Here is a 19,224-nt window from a genome sequence, read left to right as displayed (position 1 = left end):
AAGACTGCCGGTCAAAAGCGCGCTCCGACATACTTACAATCGGGTGTGCATTTCCTCAGTTATGATTGGCTGAAAACTATTTATCTTAATGATGATAGGCGCGTAATCACAATGTCTCATTATCATCTGCATTCAATGCCTTTCAGTGTTCCGGTCTACGGATCTCGAGCTTCAAGCTTTCAAGCCTCAAGGCACAGTAGCGTTGCGTGCACGTCTTACGTCTCCAATCTACTACATACTGGCCATGCGGATGCCTATCCAACAGATCAAAGTCATTGTGGTGCTATAAGCTACATGCATGCATTGACTGTTCCAAGCACTGAGAGATAATCAGGCCATCAATAGACATTGGATAGACCTCCGTACCGATCCCGCAGAATGCGAACTGTGATACCTCTTATGTATTTCCAGCCCTGAGCCTTACAACTTCATACTGCGAAACCCACATGAACTGCGGTGCCGTCCTGGACTTCCCGCTCGTGCAGTGGGTCAGCCATCGGAGTGCTCCGCGAAGTTGTGTCATCTTTCAATTCGGTGAGGATGGAGGCTTGGGGGACCGCCTTCTCCATGCTTTGGCCGTGCGTCTCGCCCACGTCTTCTCTTTCCGGTTCCTCTCCCAACGACCTCTCCGACTCAGAGGCCGCACTATCCCGTTTCGTGGCGGAGCTTGTGAGAGCGGCTTCCAAACGACTGCTCAGACTCTCCCGCATCGACGACCTGCTGGTCCGATTGGAGGTTATACTATCCCTATTGGATGCAACCCGTCCTTGATCAGACCTCATGCTGTTGCTATCGGCGCGTTCCGCGTCCAAGTCCCGCGGTTGGAATAGAGCTTCTTCATCCGGTGCTAGAGCCGTAGACCCTATGGGTGCTACCTCAGGAGCTGCGGCTGGAGTATTCGATGACGGTGAGGCGGAAGGAACAGCCAGAGTGGGGGCCACCCGGGAGAACCGAGTAGAGAGGAAGCTGCCAATGCCTACACCCCATGAGCTGACAGCTGCCTTAGTCTCGGTGGCGGCGACGCCCAACCGTCGCTGGGCTTCCGCAGGGTTCTCTTTCGCACTAGAAGCAGAGCTTTTGACTGAGATAGTATCCGCATCCAACTTGTCGAATGTAGAAGTCGAAAGGTGTTTGTCGGGAGTAGGAGAGACATTCGGACTAGACGATGCGGGCGTTGGCGATGGAGAAGCGCCAGATGCTGCCCGTGCCGCCCAACGTCCTCTTACGCCTTCTACGGCACGGAAGAATCCGGTTGATCCGGCCGAGATCGTGCGCGACACAACCTCACGAGCTGGAGCGAGCTGCTGGTCGAGCTTCAGTTCTTGAATGCCTTCACTCAGTCGCAAACCAATGTCGGCCGCCAGCGATGGTTTCTCGCCACATGGATGTCTGTGCGTGCATATGCAAGTGGGGATCAGTTATGAAGCCACGCCGTACGACAGAAAGTCGTCAATACCGTGGTTCCACAATGTCAAAGAGCACAGGGTCAGTGATGCGATTCCAGATTTCGTAGGCGTGCGTCCGACGGAATTCCGCAATCCACGCAAGGTTGAAATCCTCAGCAGAGCGCGTGTCACCGCCTGCATATTCAGATATGTTAACAGCAAAGTAGATAGTAGCGGACGGTGAATCTACACACCTGATCCTCCCGCTATAACTACGCCAGATCCGTCGCCCTTCGCTAGAAAGTCGGCGTACTTGATGGATGAAAGTGCCGCGAACACGTATTCCTCGAACTACGGGAACGACCATTAGACGGCTTGGAGTTGCAAGGCGTCCTGCGTACAGTACCTTCGTTCGCAGATAATCATCGCTACCCTTGAACCTGCCGAAGGAATACATGAGACATTTTCACCGCGATGAGTAGTCGAAGACATACAGCATACGTGTAGGGCGCGCGGGATCTGCATTATCCCATCCTTCGTTCACATCGCGGACGATCTCATCCATCCACTTGCGGTCGGCGGCTGTCAATGCAACCAACCGTTCGAGCCCAGGGTTGCGAAATTCAAGTGCGCCAGTTTCTAGCTAGATCAGGTCATGGAGATGTCAAGTGTGATGGCCCAATGCCGAAACAGCGCGTACGTTAACGAGAAGATCCACCTCCTTGGAGTTCGTGACGATGGTATTAGTGCTGCCACATAGCCAACTTGGGGTATCCTTCATCATGTCCATCTGTTGTAGCGGTATGTACGGTTGGAAGAATGCGTCCTGTTTTTTCCTGCTTAGTGATTTGCGCATCGTCAGCGAAGGAGAATGCTCACAAACCTTGCCGAAAAGGTCAAGAGGTAAGCCCAAATAAGCCATCATGCTCTTCCGGTCAGAGGTTTTGAGCGATGATGCCTGCATCAGTGTTGGTGCGCGAGTATTGAGTGGTGGCGATCCGCAGTCCTCCAAACTTTGGAGCAAACCTATTTGAGATCGTCGAAATCTAGCTGAGCTTTTCACAATGTTACTATCCATACCTGGTATCAAGGATATCAGAGAATATTGATGTGTGCACAAGCGCTCCACAGGATGTCCACTGAACATGATCTATGAATAGTCGAAGCACGATCAACTCATGGCTCGGACGGCATGCTCGACACTTGCTCACCTTCTTCTGCAGAATGAGCGTTTTAAGAATGACCAGTGTTCGTTGCCGAAACGCATGAACCAGCTCCCGTCTGAGATCGTCTGATTGAGTATCTATCACCCGTGTGCGTGCAAGAATCACACAAACAGGCTGGTTCCTACGAGAACATCAACAGATGCACCATAAGAATGGTCTTCGATGCTTACCCATATACAGCCCGGACTCTGTTAGTTGGCTGCGCATACTCATTTCCAACGATTCGTAGAAGTCTGCCAAGATCCCGAGGTCCGTGAAATCCCTGCAAACACGTCGCACAATCGTCAGGGCAGCGCTCGCGATAGAATACATAACCGGTTCATACCGTTGGTCAAACAAAGCTCGCGTGATGACACCTAATCGGTCTCTACAGTCAATCAGCGCGATGGCCATGGCACACAGTCACATTTGTATGACCTTAGTAGACCAAAGATCGGCTTGGACGCAAAGACGGCCACGGCTTTTTGAACCGTCGTGCGTGTGACATCCTCGCCCTTGACGAGGAGCGATTTGGCAGCGATCTGACGGTTGCATCTGAAATCATATAAGCGCTAGAAACACACACAAAACAACCACCTTACGATATCCCGAAGACGGTGGTTGGATTGGGTGATGTAGTGGGAACCAAGTGGAAGTATGCGTAATCTTCTTCGGTCTGGGAATGTGAGTTCTATGACCTGAGAAGACATTCATATAAACAAACCAGATGAGCACCGTCCGGTAAAGCCAGGAACGGCAGAATCTCGGTTATTTTCACGTCGTCTTCTTCAAAAAGCGGACCTTTAGACCACTCTATCCGGGGGCCCACCTGGTACTGAGGTCAGTGAAGTCAAGCTACGTGTTGGGGATCACCGACCAGATGATTGAAGTCGATGAGCGCAATGCCGAGCATGAGGGGTCCCTTCAGTTCTGCAAGCATGGACTCCGGCCGAGCCTTCTTCCCTGACGAGCCTGACGCGAAAGACACGACCGACTCCCTCGCCGACGACTCCCGAGTGGTGAAGTCCGACCTCGGCGGGTAACTTGAGATGACGCTCGTCTGTTCGCTGGCGCCGATCAAGTCAGGCTCGGTGTACGTTGACGACGCGGAGTCCTCGCGCGACATGGAAGGCGCTCCGAGGTGGTTTGGCTCTCCATCAGTCGGTAGTTCAAATGCGTGAGGCTCGAACGTCCGCTTCAACGGAGGGGAGAGTGGTGCAGCGCGCGCAAGGGAATGACGGGGTGAAGGTGCTGGCGAGTCCAAGGAGATTGATCTTTGAGATGCGGTGTCGGCGTCATCGTCCAAGTCGACGACGAATTGAGAGTCGTGCTGCAAGTCATGAATTGGAGAGTGTAGGTGAATGTCCGAGGACTCCATGGTCATTGGGGCAAAAGTGGGAGAACGAATCGCACTCTTGGCGAGACAGATACACCGGGTACGCCTTCGAGATGTCTTACGGAGAGATTGTTGGGGACGAAACAGATCAAAGCTTGCTGAGGCCGTGAGCAGTACTGCTGGCGCCACTACGTTGCACTACTCTCAGACTCTGTCACTCCGCTCTATTTATACCCGTTCAGCCAGACTCGGGAGGCGCGACCAAAGCGCGACCGGCTTCGATACTCGCTCTACTTGCTTGGGGATAATTCACCATGTCCGGCACGATAACATACGCGGCCAATGAACGCGTCCTCTGCTATCATGGACCGCTCATTTACGAGGCAAAAGTACTTCAAGTGGAAGACTGGGACGCGGCCAACAGCAGAGATGGGTCCGAAGGTCCTCGTTACTTTGTTCACTATAAGGGCTGGAAGCAGTCGTGAGTGGCTTTCCCTCCTTCCTCCAGAGGGTGATTCAAGAACTTCGCCTGGTTTCATTGCTCCCGCGCGGACATGTATGCTGCACGTAGCTGGGACGAATGGGTACCACCCGCACGTCTCCTGAAATGGGAAGAGAAGAACATTCAGCTGCAGAAGAGTTTACAGCAACAGAGCAAAGCAGCGAACGCCAGCGCTGCAAGTACGTGGACGCCCTACACTTCGGATGTCTGTCGGTGAACTAAAGACCTATATCCTCAGGCTCAACTGCGAAGGCGAAGGCGAGCCTGAAGACAGAGGGGGGTAGAGGTGTGCGTAAGGAGGGGACAAGAGGAACCAAACGCGCTCGAGAAGAGGTATGCTGACCTCGTCTGCCCTACTCAAACTATCGTCATCATGGTTTTCTTCGTGCATGTCCCTCAACTCAGATATCAACCATGAGCTCACATATTCTCTTGCTGCCAAGGATGAGGTTTCTCGAAAGCCGGAGATGAAGCTGCAGGTGCCAGAGCTCCTCAAAGTTATCCTTGTTGACGACTGGGAAGCTGTGACAAAGAACAATCAAGTATGTGATCCATGTCGCCTTGCACAATGTAGCCAACACAGCTTGCACCAGCTCGTCCCGCTTCCTCGGTCACCCAACGTTGTCGAATTATTGCAGCAATTCCGAGAGCATGTGCTGGCCAAACCTAAATCTGAGCAACAGTGCGTAATTAATGGCACCTGCTGCCTTCCATGACCGCTTCACCTACGCTGCGTCTGAACTCTGTTGTGAGCTACATCTCTCGAGGTGGCTTCCGCAGGGTTATGATTCATTTGTACCGTACTTTGCCGCACCAACGCCCAGTTACCCCCAAGAACGGTGCCACTGACATTTCGTATGCAGCTTACGCGATCCATCAATGCTTCTAACGACCATCGTGTCGGGCTTGACTACCTACTTTGATCGAGCACTTGGTCAAAACCTCCTATATCGCTTCGAACGACCACAATATCTTGAACAAAGAAGGCTGTAATGCATTTTTCGTTTCTTGGCGCGATTATGCTCTAAAGGCCAACAGATATGTAACCGGTCCGAATGTGGTAGTCGGTCAGGAGAAGGAGATGAGCTCCATTTATGGTGGGGAACACCTTCTCAGGATGTTAGGTGCGCAGCGGTTCCTTAGACCATAGTGGCAGTCGTTTACTATGAGACAGTGAGCCTACCACAAATGGTAGCAAGCTCTACAATGGACGCAGAGTCAGTCGGCATCTTGCGGGACTACGTGAATGAGCTCATGCAGTACGCTCTGCCACGCCAACCCTCTGACTCTAGAGCTCATTGGTTCTCCTATAGGTGGATGGCAGTCGAACGTGACAGGTTATTTCTCGCAGAATATGAGACTGCAAGTGTTGCATACCAGAACATTTCCCGATCTTAGGCTGTCATTCTCTCGATATCTCCAGTATTCGTTCAGTCTTCTGTATTGGCCGGTCATCATCGACCGATCGGGATAATTCGTCTTGCAAGGGAAGGCACCTTTCCGCAGGGTCTTACGAGGCTCTTCTGACATGCGCTCGTACCGATATGAAGCCCTCCCAGGCATATAGGGGAGCGGCATCACGATGTCGGAAGTTGTGGCCTAATGGCACTTCTGAACGAGGACACAGCCGGACGATGACAGATAATACAGTAAACGGGATCGTTGTAGGCTACGCGCACAGTCCCTACATAACGATGAATTCGATGGTAGTGAATCGTACGCTGGATGACCAAACTGTAGGCGTCTGTGTGTGTCTACATCTGAAGTATTGTTCAACGTAAACTCATGCAAGCGTCCAGATGACACCAGTGCCGATGGCCTCGGAACGCCTGCACAGCGCCCGACATAGCCATCATTGAATCTTCCGCAACGGGCTATCTCTGTACCTCGGGGGACCATTCAGAGCGCCCCATAGCCAGCTCCGCCCACGGCCTGTCTCTGTTAGCGGCCATCTCATCTGTCTTTTCTTCATCTACTTCTTCAACCATGCTGCGAACCTTGGGATTTTTTCTGTGGTTTTCCTGTATTGCAGCCTATCCGTCGCCTTCGGAACAGGCTCCACTGCGATCTATGGAGGGCAGCAGCGTTTCATCGCCTGGGGAAGAGTTCATCGGGTGGTTTGACCCCCGCCAGAATGGCGGTCGTCTGCTTGACGTACGTGGATACATCAGTGGATGTGCCTTACTACGGTCATGAACTCATGCATGTTAGTTCGCGACGCGCAAGTACGGCGAACCTTTGAACGTGATCATCTCCGGCCTTTCGGATCCATACATATTGACGGAGGACGGTCTCCATGATTATGCCAAGTATGGATCTCTTCTCTATATCCTCCATTACTTCGATTGACACCATAACGTGTAGATCCATTGGTTTCGCGGAGGTTCGTTCATCACAGGGTCCCACTGCTTACCACTGATCTGACATGACACGCTAGGAATGTCTGGGCTTACATTATGGGACGATACATCAAGCCGATCTTGGCGACGGTGCAGGCCGGAAGGACGAGCAGTATTTGGCCCGTCAGAACTACTTCCCGCAATGGGGCACTTGCTGGGAAAGTGCCATTGGCGGAAACCATTTTCGCGCATGGAAGCAGAATGGCACTGAAGCCAACAGTGGGGCCTGGTTCTTGGGGTGCGTACATGTTTCTTCATGTCCACGATTCCCGCCATCTGATGCCCATTTTGCAGAGTTTCGAAAGAATTGGTAGATCTGGTTCAACGTGTCTTTTCCGCAACCTGACTGACATCCCCGTTAGGACTCAGGAAAGCGCCATACAATCGCTCCTGATGGGTACAACGTTGGTAGAGACCTCCTTGTCGAGGCTGCAATCTCTGGCAGCCGATGGCGTGGCATGTGGTGGAAAGCCGACCTTCAATGGGAACGCCTGCTGGAAGCAGGGAGTGAAGGTGAACGGTCTCTAAGTCTCTTCGCACACCTTCACTTCGCTACAACGATGTTACAGGTGTTAATCATGGCATCGAACAAGACGGCCTCGTGGCGGTCCTCACCGTTGTCCGCTTATAGGCATCGATGGGTCCTTCTGCAATAGACTGCGAACTCTTTCAGACACGGTCTCGTCTAAGGCGAGCTGCGTCTTCCTGCATACGAGTGCGCACTGTCTTGCGATACTATACTTTGCAAAGAGCCTCTTCACTGCACGGGCCTACTGTATTTCAATCTTGGATCAAGCTGAGCTAGACATTCTACAACACACTTTTACGATCTGTATACGACTTTCACGTTGATTATGTATCTACCCAGCATCTTTCTCTCTTGCATTAACCATTGTATCTCAAATATGTATGTCACATTGGCTGGTATGGGTCCGGGATTCGTTCCCGGCTATGTATATAGGAACTGCTGGCGTCTTTTCTGTAACTTAGATATATCGCGTGCGCTTTCAGCTTGCTACCGCAGTGACGTAGGCCGAAGTAATTGGATCTAAAAATACACTTCTCTCTAAATATATGTTTCCTGAAGTTCACCGTCCGAGCAAGCTCAACCTGTGAGTTACATGGACTCACTTCTCTACTCTCTCGACTCGATATGCCACCGATGAATCTGCCAGGTCACCTATCATAATCATCTTGACTATAAGGATCTGGATTCCTCACGTCCTCATATAGGGTTCTTCTGGGACGATGAGAAGAAGCGGTACTTTCCGCTGAGTGCACCAGCGGCGGGACACAGACGCCATACCTCGTTCTCTCGTAACGGCCTCCCAAATTCCGACCCCAAGAAACCGGACAACAAAGTCGAGAGCTCCTTCTCTCAGCCTGATCATGAGAGAAAGCGGAAGCGAAACCTGCGAGAAAGCGTAACAAGTTGTATACACTCCAGACCATACGTTCTTCATGCATCCCAGGCTAGCCTCGCGACGCAGTAAGTGTCAGCCTCTGGTACACTAAACATTACTGAGACCTTCCATCGAGTCGCTTATACGGCCTGCATGCTGCTTATACGTCTCGCATGACCCGTTCATCCCTGCCTCTGATTGGCAATCCTACGTTGTCGGCTATTTGCGTGCGCTTCAAAAAACGTCGCGAAATTGAGTAAGCGCTGATATAAAGTTCTAGATGAGATCGAGCCTGGACCGCCCTCATCAAGTCATTGGCGATTCGGATGGATGGATATACACGATGAATACCTCAGATCAGGTCCTTTCTGGAGGTCTTTGGCACCCTACAATCAATCTAGCATCGCAGGTATGACAGATGGTCAAAAAAGGGGCACGAACGGCGCGTTCTAAACAATGGTTACGCAGATAACCTCGATATGCGGTTGGGGTTCACGTTCTGTGTGGGTGTCGCTTTGGTTTACTCAACCATCATTCTCATCATACCTACAGGGCAACATCCCTCGGACCTCCATGCAAAATATTTGTACAAGATCTGACCTCCACAGAGTAAGCACCCGCCTGCCCGACACTATTACCATCAATGACCTATGGATACAGTGGAGATCTCGCTATGTCATCATTCATATTCAACGGAGACAATAAACTTATGCAAGATATCTGGACCGCACATCTAGAGGACCGCAGTCTCGCCCTAGGTAATGTCAGCATTCTCATGGACACAATAATGTGTTCATGCAATGCCAGGCGCGCGCAAAAAGGCACTTTGGCTACCAGATATTGATACAGGACGAGGCTTCCGTAGCTTGCATATGCAAAGTGACGTATTCTCTGTTCATCAAAAGGGGGTAAGTTCACTTGTTTTTCCAATGATAACATTCATTCACGATGAAATCAATTCGTCAGGGTATCGTATACGCCGGTGCTAGAAACGGTACAATCGGTAGATTCGACATGAGAGCCAAAAGCGATGCATACGACGACATGTTTTCAGGCACCCTTCGTCAAAGGCAATCCTCGGTAACCTATCTTGAAATCGTGAGTTTCGCAAGTATTGTCAACAACGATGTCTGATTCGTGGCATAGGTGCGAGAATGGGAATTGCTCTTGAGCACTGTGAGCGGTGAGGTCAGCGGATGCGCGTTCGGAACGGCAATTATTGCAGCTTATAACGGCAACGATGCAGCTTGCGACATACGATCTGCGGTTTCCGCGGGCAAGATTTCCTCTGAGATCGCTCTTGGGTCATGTAAACTCGTACAATATGCACCTCGTAAGTCAACATGCGATTCCGCGTCCCTTCCGAACTTGCTCACCAACCAGTGTAGCCCGTGACGATAGATCCCTACGGTGAATTTGTGTTCGCTGCAGGGCAAGACGGTTACATCCGGCTATGGTCCTTGCGAAGCAGTATCAGCGCCGAACCTATCGTGCCTGTCGCATCCACTCCATCAGTTGCCCATAAACTCAACCCTTGCACTACGAAATTTGAGACACCTCCTGCCGCTCTCGAGGTGACGGAGGACTTGAACGGCTTAACGCTCTGGGTCGCTTCCGGCAGAGACTTGTATCAGTATTATATAGGACAGCGGTGATTGTAGCAGCGAACACGTTGTGGATAGCAAAACTAGATAGCAAGTAGTGTTACAATCTTCTAATGCATGATGTGCTTGTGTCCTTTGAGCGTAATCACCGATCAAAAACTTCTCGTAACCACCCCTCGTAATCGAATTCAGGTTCTCCCACTTCGTTTGATTGAGAAGGCATGGCCTTGGTCAAATACTCAATGGCACTAGGCGGCAGTTTCGCGACTCTGAGGTCCAACTCGGTGACGAAGGGCTGGATACATTATGAGTCCTGAAGCAACCGAGTCAAATGCCGCTGACACGAACCTTGTCGGAGGCAATGCCGCGGAATGCTTCCTGTAACTGTTCTGCAGTGGTTTGATCTTCAAGTATGTCGACCTGGCGGACGACGTAAACGAAACGCTAACAGAACACAAGGGTTTTGACATACCAAGAAGTTGATGAACGCCTCGAACGTAACAGCACCATATTCCCGTGTGAGCTCGTCGTAAATCGAGTACAGGTCTTCATCCTGTGGTGCCAGTTTCAGCACGTACATATCACCGCCGTGAATACGCTTACCGAGTACACGATACCTAAACTTGCCAGTGCCGCCGCCATCTCCGACTCATTCAACGTGTTCGTGCTATCGTGGTCGAAGTACCGGAACGTGCTCTCAAACTGCTCTAATTGTTCTGGTGTTAAGCTGGTAGCATTCCGGGCGATGATCTGAGCGAACTCGTAAGGCCGCTGCGGACATCGAGACGAGGCACAACAGCGCCGCACACCTGGTTCGTGAGGAAGGCAAGCCGTTTGGTGATACTCTGCTCGACCAGTTCGAGTTCAAATTCAAGATCCTGGTAACTGAAAACTGTGTGGTCGTTCTCTTCCACATTGGCGGCAGTACATTCCGCATCTGCCAACGCGACCAGATGAAGCGCTTCGCTGGCCCCGGGTAATCGGGTTAGAAGTCGTTCAACTTGTTCTTGTTGTTCCTACGCTGAGAAGTGAGCCAAGGTCGCCAGGATTCGAAAACACGAACCTCTGGTGGACCACCAATGGCGCCGAGTTCGGACGAGATCCCATGCAGCTGCTGTGCGAAATCGTTTGCGAGGGATGCAAACTTCTTCCGCAGCGACTCCTTGATCCTTATATGGTTCCGTTGAGAATGGTGTTGAGAAGAACAGAAGGGAGACCGACTCTCGTATTTGTGCATTGATTGCCCGCGATCTCTTCGCTTCCGATGACAAGAGCGCCTCCCACGCGCGGTCGAGGTCCTTAGTTTATGTCTTTTAGGACGTGTCGCTCTGCATCGAGACCGCACTCACCGTTAAAGCCAAACCCTTCGGTGGTACATAGTCCTTCAGCCCGTAAGTTCGAAGCTTAGTTTGCACATTGCCAAGCAACGTCGTGATATCCTGTTTCTCGGTAACCCACTGTCGTTTTGTCGTCTGCTTGTACGCGGCAAAGCTCGCTGAGTGGTCCTTAGCATCAGCATAGCTGCCAGTGAAGATAACCGCGGCCCATTCGTCTTGAACTTGGGATAACGCGGACAAAAGCTGTTGTCTTCGTTCAGAGTTTTATGTCGATGATCAAACGAAGGACAGAGCTCACGGAACGTGCGCGACGTTCATAATCGTTCCTGCTGACCCATATTGATTGCATCAACTCGGCGAATTTTTCAACGCGACGGGAGACAGTCTCGGCTTGATCTAGGGAAATATGATTCACGTCATGATTCTAAGCCCCCTGTAGTAGATGACAAGGACCTACCCATCGAAGAAAATCTGTGGAAATAGCTTGCTACATACGTCATGATGCTGCGCTCATCTGGACGAGGAACATCGCAGACATCCTCAACTTCCAAAAGCCTCTGAAGATGATTGTCACATCAGGATGGCGCTCTTTGGGGGACCACACTTACTGGAATGCCAAGCTCCTCTGCAGCTATTTGAAACGCAAGTCTGGTGTTTCCATGGCGGTCCGACTGGCGGAAGGACAGTTCATGAATCGTGAATACCAGGATACGTGTGGTGCACACACCTTGTTTAGCTTGTTGTAATCGAGTAAGTCGGGGCGGTGGGCGTGTATCAAGGCGCAGCTTAATTTGCCCAGTCAAACGTTGGTCATCGAGCCGAGAGAATTATGCTTACAAGGCGAGGCCATCAGACCAGCTAGAAGAGAAATCTTGCACATTGACCTCCACGTATGGTTCGGTCTTGCGCTGACACCATAGAAGAAGCCCCTCTTTTGCTGAAAGGCCCTCTTCGCTTCACGACATTTAATACTTCGGCGCTCTATAAGATCCAACCTCGCGGCTGACCTGATATCCGCTATGCTGAATCGTAAGATTAGAGTCCAGATCATCCCAAGAATTAGCTTCAGATTTCCGTCGATGATGTCTATACATGAAGTATGAGACCTCAGCTGTATCTAACTAGTTGTGAACACCATACACGCACCCTCGGGACCAATGTTTGTGAGTTTTACGCCTCGGGAGTTGATGAATTCCAAGGCCTTGTTCACGTTCTCTGCCTTCTGCACGCGCATCCTGGGGGCCTTGTTGTATCTCCCGAGCGAAGCATCCCCTGAGCGCGTGTATGAGCACAAGGATCGCCGAGAGGATCAGGATTGTAAGACTCGCCCATGATCTCCTAATCGCTTTGTACATTAGATGTGCACTAGCATGCGACTGACTTAACACGACGGTCGCTCACGACAAGCTGAATCAGGCGCACTCCGTCCGAAAGATCCGTAGCGAGCGAGCTCATTGGAGGGTAGCCATGAGACTCAAGCCGACTGTTCAACCTATGTAACACTGGTTTCGTCCTTCAGTGCATAGATGGAGAAGTAATCTCAAGTACCAGTTGCAAAACGTGCGCTCCTGGACGCCTCTTTGGTGAGATGCAAGGTCCATCGACAAGACGTGGTTACTACAGCTGTGGTGCGCGTCGTGCTTGAGTGGGTTGCGCTGGAAGATACTGGATCGTGTGGCCCGGCTTCGGGTGATGCACTGGTGGTGGTGGGTAAATGAAGCGCGTCGAACACAAACGCGCCAGAGGCGCAGAACGCGTCTTGACTCTTGGCCTCAAACTTCACTCAACGGCACCCGAACCTTGCCCCCACGATCATGACGACTCAATTTGAAGGGATATTCCATGGGCTCACAGCGCAGGATGGCAGTACGTTCGACAGACGATATCCCCGGTTTTCAGTCCTCACACGTTCCCGGCGCTTAGAGTTCCGTGTAGCTGCTGCTGGTATGGCATGGAAGGCGGACGGAAAGGAGAGCACTACGACAATGATGAAGGCGGAGGACATCAAGTGGGCCCAGTGGCTACGAGTCGCGCGGAATTTCCAGCTCAGGATAGGACTGAAGGACAGGAGAAGGGAAACGTTCGATGGTTTCGTACGCGAGGTAAGACCGCGCCAGTGATATCTCCTGCGGCGGAAAAACCTAAAAGAAGCACAGGATCATGACCGGTTAGCTGCTCTTCTCAAGCAACATTTCGGCGTGGTTCTCGAAACCAAGGATGTATCCTTCAAAGGATGGAACTGGGGAGTTACCGACTTCCAAGGTTCGTGTTCAGTGACTCTTGAAGGTGTACTCATGAAGGCGGAGTGAGCCTTCAATCGAGTTTGCATGGAACTGATGATGCATATCCTTAGGCGAAGATCTCGCTTTTCTCGTCTCGAATAAAACGTCTTTCGAGCTGCCCCTCAATCATGTAGCGAACTCTAACATCGCCGGCCGCACGGAAGTGTCTCTCGAATTCGCCAACCTCCCTACCCCGTCCAAAAAAGCCGACGAACTCGTGGAGATTCGATTTTATGTACCCGGCACTCACACCAAAACCAGAGGCTCTGACGCTGGCTCGCAGCAATCTGAGAATGAAGAAGAGGACGGCGAAGAGATCAGTGCTGCACAAGCGTTCCACGATGCAATCAAGGAGAAGGCCGAGATCGGGCAGGTAGCGGGCGACATCATCCTCGGCTTCGAGGAGGTGCTTGTCCTGACTCCCAGAGGTCGGTATGACGTGGACATGTTCCCGGAATTCCTGAGGCTGCGCGGGAAGACGTACGATTACAAGATCATATACACTACGATCCAAAGGATGTTCCTCCTACCAAAGGACGATCAGCATGTCCTATTCATCGTCAGTGATCTCCGGTTCACAATGATATTTACCTTGACGCCTTGGTCAGATTCAACTCACGAATCCGATCCGACAAGGCCAAACTCGTTATCAATACCTTGTCATGCAGTTCAACCGCGAGGAAGAGATCACCGCTGAGCTCAACCTGTCAGAGTAAATTGTTTCATTCCCGTGGTTAACTGCCGTCGTCTTAATAACTAAGCAGAGAGGAAATCGCTAAGTACGACCGGCTGAAGAAGAACTACGAAGATCCTACATTCGAAGTTGTCTCTGGTGTCTTCCGGGCGCTTTCTGGCAAGAAGATCATTGGTGTTGGCACTTTCCAAAGGCACGTCCACGTATCCCTCCCATCACTGGCCGTAGCTGACACAACCCATAGCCGACATGGCCACCCTGGAATTAAATGCAACTTGAAGGCCATACAGGGGGATCTTTTCATGCTCGAAAAATATGTTTTCTTCGTGTCCAAGTCACCCATGCTCATTGAGATATCCGATATCCATCAAGTCGTGTTCTCCCGTGTGGGCTCTGGCATGGGCGCTACCGCCGCTCGTACCTTCGACCTCAAGATCGTAACCAAATCTGGGCCGGAATACACCTTCACGGCGATCAACAAAGACGAACATGAGCCGACGGAGGCATTCCTGAAGGACAAGAAGGTCCGGGTTAAGAACGAGATGATGCAAGATGTAGATATGCTGCTTGGGCCTCCGGGGGTAGATGATGAGGATGAGGAAATGCAAAGCGTGGCGAGTAGCGATGAGGAGGCGCCAAAGCCGCGCTTGGGTGGGGATGACGACGATAGCGAGGAAGGTGAGAGGTTGCATACCACTGGCACGGCCTACTCTGACACGGTGCTTCAGACGAAGATTTCCAGGCATCGGATACCGACGCGGGATCTCCGACAGACACATCCGATGATTCGGATGGTGCCAAGACTGCATCCGACGCAAGTGGAGATCTGGACATGGCTAAGGCTCAAAAGCCGAAGAAGAAGAAACTCGTCAAGAAAAAGGTGAAGTCTGATGCAGCCACTAAAGAGAGCGATGCGGAAGACGACGAAAGGCCGAAGAAAGCGGCGCCGAAGCCCAAACCCAAGCCGAAGAAGAAAGACACGGACGACCAGAACGCGATGTATGTCGATGACGACGAGCCGAAACCCAAGTCGAAGGCAGCAGATGAAGAAGGCCCAGCAAAGAAGAAAATCAAAAAATCGAACGATTGACCGTTCTACTCTCGTGTATATCTTCTTGTGAATATCGTCATTCACACCATGTACTGTAGTAATGCTATTTTCACGTTTACAGCATTCCCAAGTTGATGTTGTTCCATGGATCATGTTCGATAGCGCATAATACAGCTCAGATCCACCGCCTGTCTACAATTTGGGGCGCCGACGAAGTAGGAAACTGGATGAGAGAAGTGAAGTCCTGTTTGTGCGCTCCCGCGGAATATATGATACAAAATAGGGTTTCGACTAGTTGCCTCGGGAGACTTTGTCCAGCACTATGATGTAAGTCAGCGGTCCGTCCGGATCGATCGACACGTTGGTCGGAGGCAGGGATCACACGAGCAGAAACGCACCAGTATCGTAGGCGACCTCATCGAACGCGGTCCCCTGGATCTCAGCCGCGATGCCGACGAGGGAACGTCGCAATGCATCCTTGGACGACGCGTACAGCATCTTCTGCTTGATTTTCGAATCGTCGGGCGACCTGAAACAACGCAGATTATCGTCCCGCAGCCTAACATCCCGCCGCAGGAGGCACGTTCGCAGAGCATACGGGCGAAGAACTCACCATGTGAAGAAGCAGATCTTGTTGCGTTTGCCGGCACCCTCCTTCTCGTACTCGAAGTCGTAAACAGCGTATCGGCACTCGGTCTCCGGGAGGTCCGCAAGGAAGTCGTCGTAATCCTTCGAATCGGACGTCTTGCTGACTATAATCTCGGTGTTGTCTGGGCTGAGAGAGAAGATGAGATACTTGATCTTCTTGCCCAGCTTCAGCTGCTGGAATGCGCTGAGGCAGTCAGGGTTAACGCCGACGCCGGAGGCCTAGGATCGCCTGTTGTCATCGCCCGCACCATACGATTGTAGAGTAGACGCGCTCACCATGTTGTTGCGGGTGGAACTAGTGCGTGAGTGTAGCTGAACGAGACGCGATGCGAGGTGCTTAAGTACTATCGCGATCAATGATGGCGATGGGAGATTGCCGCCAAGTCCAAATAGGGCAGCGGCGCAGTTGCGTTACACACTCATGGCGGCAGGGTTTGCCCCGCGCCCGCGGATAGCAGTAGTAACAGACATGCGAGCGTTCCACCAGGATTGTTATGCAGGGTTCGTAAGGACTAATTTACACCGATGACTTATTCGCCCATCATTTCCTCCGGAGGTGCGCCTCCGCCTGACTCCCGATCTTGTCGCTTGGCTTGCACGATGTCGTCCACACGCAGTAATACGCGCGCAGCCTAGAAGTAGCACCCATATTAGCAAGATAGCCGCAGCGCAAGACTGAACACGTACCTCAATAGCTGTTTTGATGGTCTGGATCTACGCAAAGAAGTCATTCAGATTGTCCCACCAGTGGTGGAGGCAGACCGTCTCACCTTGACGCTCGCAGACTCGTACAGACCGTAGGTCTTCATGTCCACGATCTTCCCGGTATCGCCGTTGATACCCCAAGAATGTTCGCCATTGGCATGCTTGGCCTAAACCGCGAAGTGTCAGGAACCAGAGAGGTAACCGGACCACTAGGCACGTCACCCTAAGCTCGGTCAAGACCCTTATAGCATTTCCACCTGCATTCTGGACCAACGTCCTGGGGATCACCTCCATAGCGTCCGCGACGGCTCTGAATGGCCAACCCTCTGTGCCCTGTATACTGCGTGCCTTCTGATGCAAGCCCACGCTGACGGCCATCTCGGTCGCACCACCGCCTGGGGCAAGGAGTGGGTTGAAAACGACATTCCGGGCTACAGACATAGCATCGGCGAGGTTACGGTCGATCTCGTTGAGAATATCCTTGGACGGTCCACGAAGAAGAATGGTGCAGGCTTGAGGGTTTTCACACTGGGTGAGGAAGGTGAAGTACCTGACATAAAATCCGTTCATAACCGTGCGGAGCGTAGAGTGTGAATACTACTGACTCGTCACCAAGTTTTTCGATGTTGAACAACCCGCACTTGGTGCCAACGTCGGTTTCCCGAAGGTCCTCGACGCGGTTCACAATGGTTGCACCGACCGCACGAGCTATCCGGTTGTTATCGGACTTGCGCACGCGGCGTATCGCCGAGACGTTGGCTTTGTACAGCCAATGCTGCGCGTAATCTGGGATGGGTTTAGCGAACATACGTCAGATTTTGATTACATGATGGGACAAACCCGATATGCCCTTCTCCGTAATTACCAGATCCGGCTTGAATTCGAGGATCTTGTCCACCATGGTCTTGATCTGTTCCTCCTCGATTTCGCTGATCCTTGCGTAGTCGGCTTCGCGACTCATCTCGATGTTCGTTTGACTCTCTCCTTTCTTGTACTCTAGGGGGCAATCCAAGAGTACGATTCGAGGTTTTTGAATCCGCCTTCGCATCTTCGGGTGCACGATATCTTTGTTCAACATGACCCCATCTAGAACCTTGCTCGACTCGATCTCGCCGCCAGGAACCTTTTCGACCCGCGCATAGCGCTTGATATCGACCGTCTTCATCCCATTCTCATCCGATGCCACGGTGCGCACAGCGTCCAAAGCAAGCTTGCACATGAGATCCGACCAGCGCATAACGAATTTGGTACCGATGGATGTCTTGATGAGCGCCAGCATCTCTGTATCGTTTGAGGTGTCAATGGGGACGGATATGCGCTTGATGATCTCGAGAGCCTCTTTGAGGGCTTTATTGTATGCGGAGATGATGACAACCGGGTGGATATCGCGCTCGAGCTGTGATAGAGATTGTGCCAATATTTCACCAGCTTTGAAGTGGATGAAATGAGTATAAGGGAAAATGCATCGGCAGGTCAGCTCACCGAGAATGATCACGCTTGTGGTACCATCTCCGCACTCCTCGTCCTGCGTCCGACTTAGTTCGATCATGTTCTTCGCGGCGGGATGTGCAACCTCAATTTCGCGTAGGATAGCATTCCCGTCGTTGGTAAGTCTACAAATAGTGAGAGATGTTCAGGAGATCCTGGTCAAGCGTACGTTATGCCACCCATGGGGTCGAGGATCATTTTGAGCATGGCCTTGGGTCCTAAACATGTCCTGATCACATCTGCGACGGTCTTGGGAGGATGAGCTGTGCCCCAGGATACACGCGCTGGAAGACTACCTTAGCAGCAGTGATGTTAGATATTTGTGCTTTCCGCCCCGACTGCCGCTCGGGCGCGGTATCTGTCCAATAACACATTAGACGATTGCCCGAGAAAAATATATTCAGCACGATCGCACTCATAACAAACACCGGTGTTTGCCCAGCCATCTTTGCCTAGGATTCTTGAAGGGGTGTATCCTAGTTTTTGAGAAAGCAGAGGGAGCAAGTCGCAAAGCCTGCGGCGACGCGTCTCGAAGATTTGGCCACTCGCTTCACGCATCTTGTCTTCTCACCATCGGTCGGTCAGCCTGGTCGCGCTGGTGCTCCGTTGCAAGACTGGAAGGCAATACACGAATATCCTAACGTTCGGGTACCCGTGTCCAACGTTTAAACGAACACACCCTCGTTTTTTACCCTGGATCCCGCAGGGATGTGCGTACGCGTCAGTATGGCGATACGGTTGAGGGCGCGCTGCGAATTCGAACCTTCTCGACTGCAGCTTCCTGCACAGTTGTTGAGACTCGCTTTCCTCGCATGGATCCGTTCTTCTCCAATCGCTGTGAGCACCGTGATCTCAACCCTCTGAACAATACTTCTGTCACTTGCGACACGTTTGGACCGCGGGGAGAGCATTGGGATCCTCGCAGCACTCCGTTTTTCCCAGCCGGCTATGTTCAAATGGAACGACGGCAGTCCCGTTTCGATCTTGTACTTGGGCAGAGTACGTTCAACATATGAAGGCCACGGTAATTCATGACGACTTGACGGCCGTCTTGACCTTGGATGCACCCATGAGCCCTTAGAGCAAGATCAGCGGAACGCAACCCTATACTCCCTCATATATCCGCTTAGGGCTTCCGAAACCTACCAACCTTTCGTCTTGGGAGCAAACGGTCGTGTTTTGGTC

General features: G+C 51.8%; 8 protein-coding genes across 8 annotated transcripts; 4 read left to right on the top strand and 4 right to left on the bottom strand.

The window, feature by feature from the left end:
• Positions 1-258: 258 nt before the first annotated feature.
• Positions 259-4,064, bottom strand: PUNSTDRAFT_50093 (uncharacterized protein). The gene is made up of 16 exons (XM_007380371.1): positions 3,468-4,064; positions 3,315-3,419; positions 3,193-3,266; positions 3,029-3,145; positions 2,937-2,978; positions 2,782-2,873; positions 2,723-2,732; positions 2,597-2,666; positions 2,466-2,535; positions 2,269-2,411; positions 2,086-2,211; positions 1,880-2,028; positions 1,792-1,825; positions 1,640-1,736; positions 1,457-1,580; positions 259-1,389 (listed from the first exon to the last, which is right to left on the bottom strand). The coding sequence occupies exons 1-16, from the start codon at positions 3,972-3,974 to the stop codon at positions 429-431; spliced, it is 2,721 nt and encodes a 906-aa protein (XP_007380433.1). The 5' UTR covers positions 3,975-4,064; the 3' UTR covers positions 259-428.
• An 84-nt stretch (positions 4,065-4,148) lies between these two features.
• On the top strand, positions 4,149-5,895 carry PUNSTDRAFT_118542 (MRG-domain-containing protein). The gene is made up of 9 exons (XM_007380370.1): positions 4,149-4,407; positions 4,498-4,607; positions 4,667-4,761; positions 4,872-4,970; positions 5,022-5,110; positions 5,292-5,417; positions 5,467-5,552; positions 5,603-5,687; positions 5,742-5,895. The coding sequence occupies exons 1-9, from the start codon at positions 4,241-4,243 to the stop codon at positions 5,824-5,826; spliced, it is 942 nt and encodes a 313-aa protein (XP_007380432.1). The 5' UTR covers positions 4,149-4,240; the 3' UTR covers positions 5,827-5,895.
• Positions 5,896-6,498: 603 nt separating this feature from the next.
• PUNSTDRAFT_61150 (uncharacterized protein) lies at positions 6,499-7,458 on the top strand (the record flags this gene model as incomplete). Its single annotated transcript, XM_007380369.1, has 7 exons — positions 6,499-6,582; positions 6,640-6,737; positions 6,793-6,811; positions 6,866-7,065; positions 7,122-7,137; positions 7,190-7,340; positions 7,397-7,458. The coding sequence occupies 7 exons, from the start codon at positions 6,499-6,501 to the stop codon at positions 7,456-7,458; spliced, it is 630 nt and encodes a 209-aa protein (XP_007380431.1).
• A 1,445-nt stretch (positions 7,459-8,903) lies between these two features.
• Positions 8,904-9,563, top strand: PUNSTDRAFT_118540 (uncharacterized protein; the record flags this gene model as incomplete). Its single annotated transcript, XM_007380368.1, has 5 exons — positions 8,904-8,988; positions 9,038-9,138; positions 9,197-9,328; positions 9,377-9,418; positions 9,477-9,563. Coding segments are annotated over 5 exons (447 nt in total), but the record flags the coding sequence as incomplete, so codon positions are not given.
• A 405-nt stretch (positions 9,564-9,968) lies between these two features.
• Positions 9,969-12,860, bottom strand: PUNSTDRAFT_50087 (actinin-like protein). Its single transcript, XM_007380367.1, has 18 exons — positions 12,720-12,860; positions 12,573-12,663; positions 12,500-12,509; positions 12,318-12,443; positions 12,179-12,257; positions 12,009-12,125; positions 11,899-11,956; positions 11,780-11,842; positions 11,629-11,728; positions 11,470-11,567; positions 11,184-11,414; positions 11,056-11,132; positions 10,898-11,003; positions 10,644-10,850; positions 10,438-10,584; positions 10,307-10,387; positions 10,183-10,254; positions 9,969-10,129 (listed from the first exon to the last, which is right to left on the bottom strand). The coding sequence occupies exons 1-18, from the start codon at positions 12,770-12,772 to the stop codon at positions 9,980-9,982; spliced, it is 1,866 nt and encodes a 621-aa protein (XP_007380429.1). The 5' UTR covers positions 12,773-12,860; the 3' UTR covers positions 9,969-9,979.
• A 125-nt stretch (positions 12,861-12,985) lies between these two features.
• Positions 12,986-15,237, top strand: PUNSTDRAFT_111234 (SSrecog-domain-containing protein; the record flags this gene model as incomplete). The annotated part of the gene is made up of 8 exons (XM_007380366.1): positions 12,986-13,037; positions 13,095-13,273; positions 13,328-13,433; positions 13,525-14,016; positions 14,090-14,165; positions 14,218-14,340; positions 14,392-14,825; positions 14,876-15,237. The coding sequence occupies 8 exons, from the start codon at positions 12,986-12,988 to the stop codon at positions 15,235-15,237; spliced, it is 1,824 nt and encodes a 607-aa protein (XP_007380428.1).
• Positions 15,238-15,489: 252 nt separating this feature from the next.
• PUNSTDRAFT_111233 (uncharacterized protein) lies at positions 15,490-16,125 on the bottom strand (the record flags this gene model as incomplete). Its single annotated transcript, XM_007380365.1, has 4 exons — positions 15,490-15,518; positions 15,597-15,727; positions 15,812-16,065; positions 16,123-16,125. 4 exons carry the CDS (start codon positions 16,123-16,125, stop codon positions 15,490-15,492), a joined length of 417 nt encoding a protein of 138 aa, XP_007380427.1.
• Positions 16,126-16,321: 196 nt separating this feature from the next.
• Positions 16,322-18,547, bottom strand: PUNSTDRAFT_82302 (T-complex protein 1). Its single transcript, XM_007380364.1, has 10 exons — positions 18,455-18,547; positions 18,336-18,397; positions 18,209-18,288; positions 18,034-18,164; positions 17,392-17,979; positions 17,157-17,337; positions 16,774-17,101; positions 16,617-16,718; positions 16,534-16,560; positions 16,322-16,478 (listed from the first exon to the last, which is right to left on the bottom strand). Exons 1-10 carry the CDS (start codon positions 18,483-18,485, stop codon positions 16,377-16,379), a joined length of 1,632 nt encoding a protein of 543 aa, XP_007380426.1. The 5' UTR covers positions 18,486-18,547; the 3' UTR covers positions 16,322-16,376.
• Positions 18,548-19,224: the final 677 nt, after the last annotated feature.

The sequence above is a fragment of the Punctularia strigosozonata genome (assembly GCF_000264995.1).
Source record: "Punctularia strigosozonata HHB-11173 SS5 unplaced genomic scaffold PUNSTscaffold_2, whole genome shotgun sequence".
Classification (NCBI taxonomy): domain Eukaryota; kingdom Fungi; phylum Basidiomycota; class Agaricomycetes; order Corticiales; family Punctulariaceae; genus Punctularia; species Punctularia strigosozonata.
The sequence above is the reverse complement of the archived record's forward strand: the minus strand, read 5'-3'. Positions and strand labels throughout refer to the sequence as shown.

Bases quoted from the DNA above. Each gene is read 5' to 3' on its own strand.
- PUNSTDRAFT_50093 (XM_007380371.1), bottom strand. From the start codon at position 3,974: ATGACCATGGAGTCCTCGGACATTCACCTACACTCTCCAATTCATGAC. The intron at 2,979-3,028 runs GTCATACAAATG...GATTGACTGTAG, and splicing joins CCGATCTTTGGTCTACTAAG to AGACCGATTAGGTGTCATCA. The intron at 1,826-1,879 runs GTATGTCTTCGA...TTCCTTCGGCAG, and splicing joins GCGCGCCCTACACGTATGCT to GTTCAAGGGTAGCGATGATT.
- PUNSTDRAFT_118542 (XM_007380370.1), top strand. From the start codon at position 4,241: ATGTCCGGCACGATAACATACGCGGCCAATGAACGCGTCCTCTGCTAT. The intron at 4,762-4,871 runs GTATGCTGACCT...CTTGCTGCCAAG, and splicing joins CCAAACGCGCTCGAGAAGAG to GATGAGGTTTCTCGAAAGCC. The intron at 5,553-5,602 runs GTGCGCAGCGGT...ACTATGAGACAG, and splicing joins ACACCTTCTCAGGATGTTAG to TGAGCCTACCACAAATGGTA.
- PUNSTDRAFT_50087 (XM_007380367.1), bottom strand. From the start codon at position 12,772: ATGGACCTTGCATCTCACCAAAGAGGCGTCCAGGAGCGCACGTTTTGC. The intron at 11,004-11,055 runs GTCGGTCTCCCT...GAACCATATAAG, and splicing joins ATCAATGCACAAATACGAGA to GATCAAGGAGTCGCTGCGGA. The intron at 10,851-10,897 runs GTTCGTGTTTTC...TTCTCAGCGTAG, and splicing joins CCATTGGTGGTCCACCAGAG to GAACAACAAGAACAAGTTGA.
- PUNSTDRAFT_82302 (XM_007380364.1), bottom strand. From the start codon at position 18,485: ATGGCTGGGCAAACACCGGTGTTTGTTATGA. The intron at 16,561-16,616 runs GTGAGACGGTCT...TTCTTTGCGTAG, and splicing joins ACGAGTCTGCGAGCGTCAAG to ATCCAGACCATCAAAACAGC. The intron at 16,479-16,533 runs GTACGTGTTCAG...TGCTACTTCTAG, and splicing joins CCATCAAAACAGCTATTGAG to GCTGCGCGCGTATTACTGCG.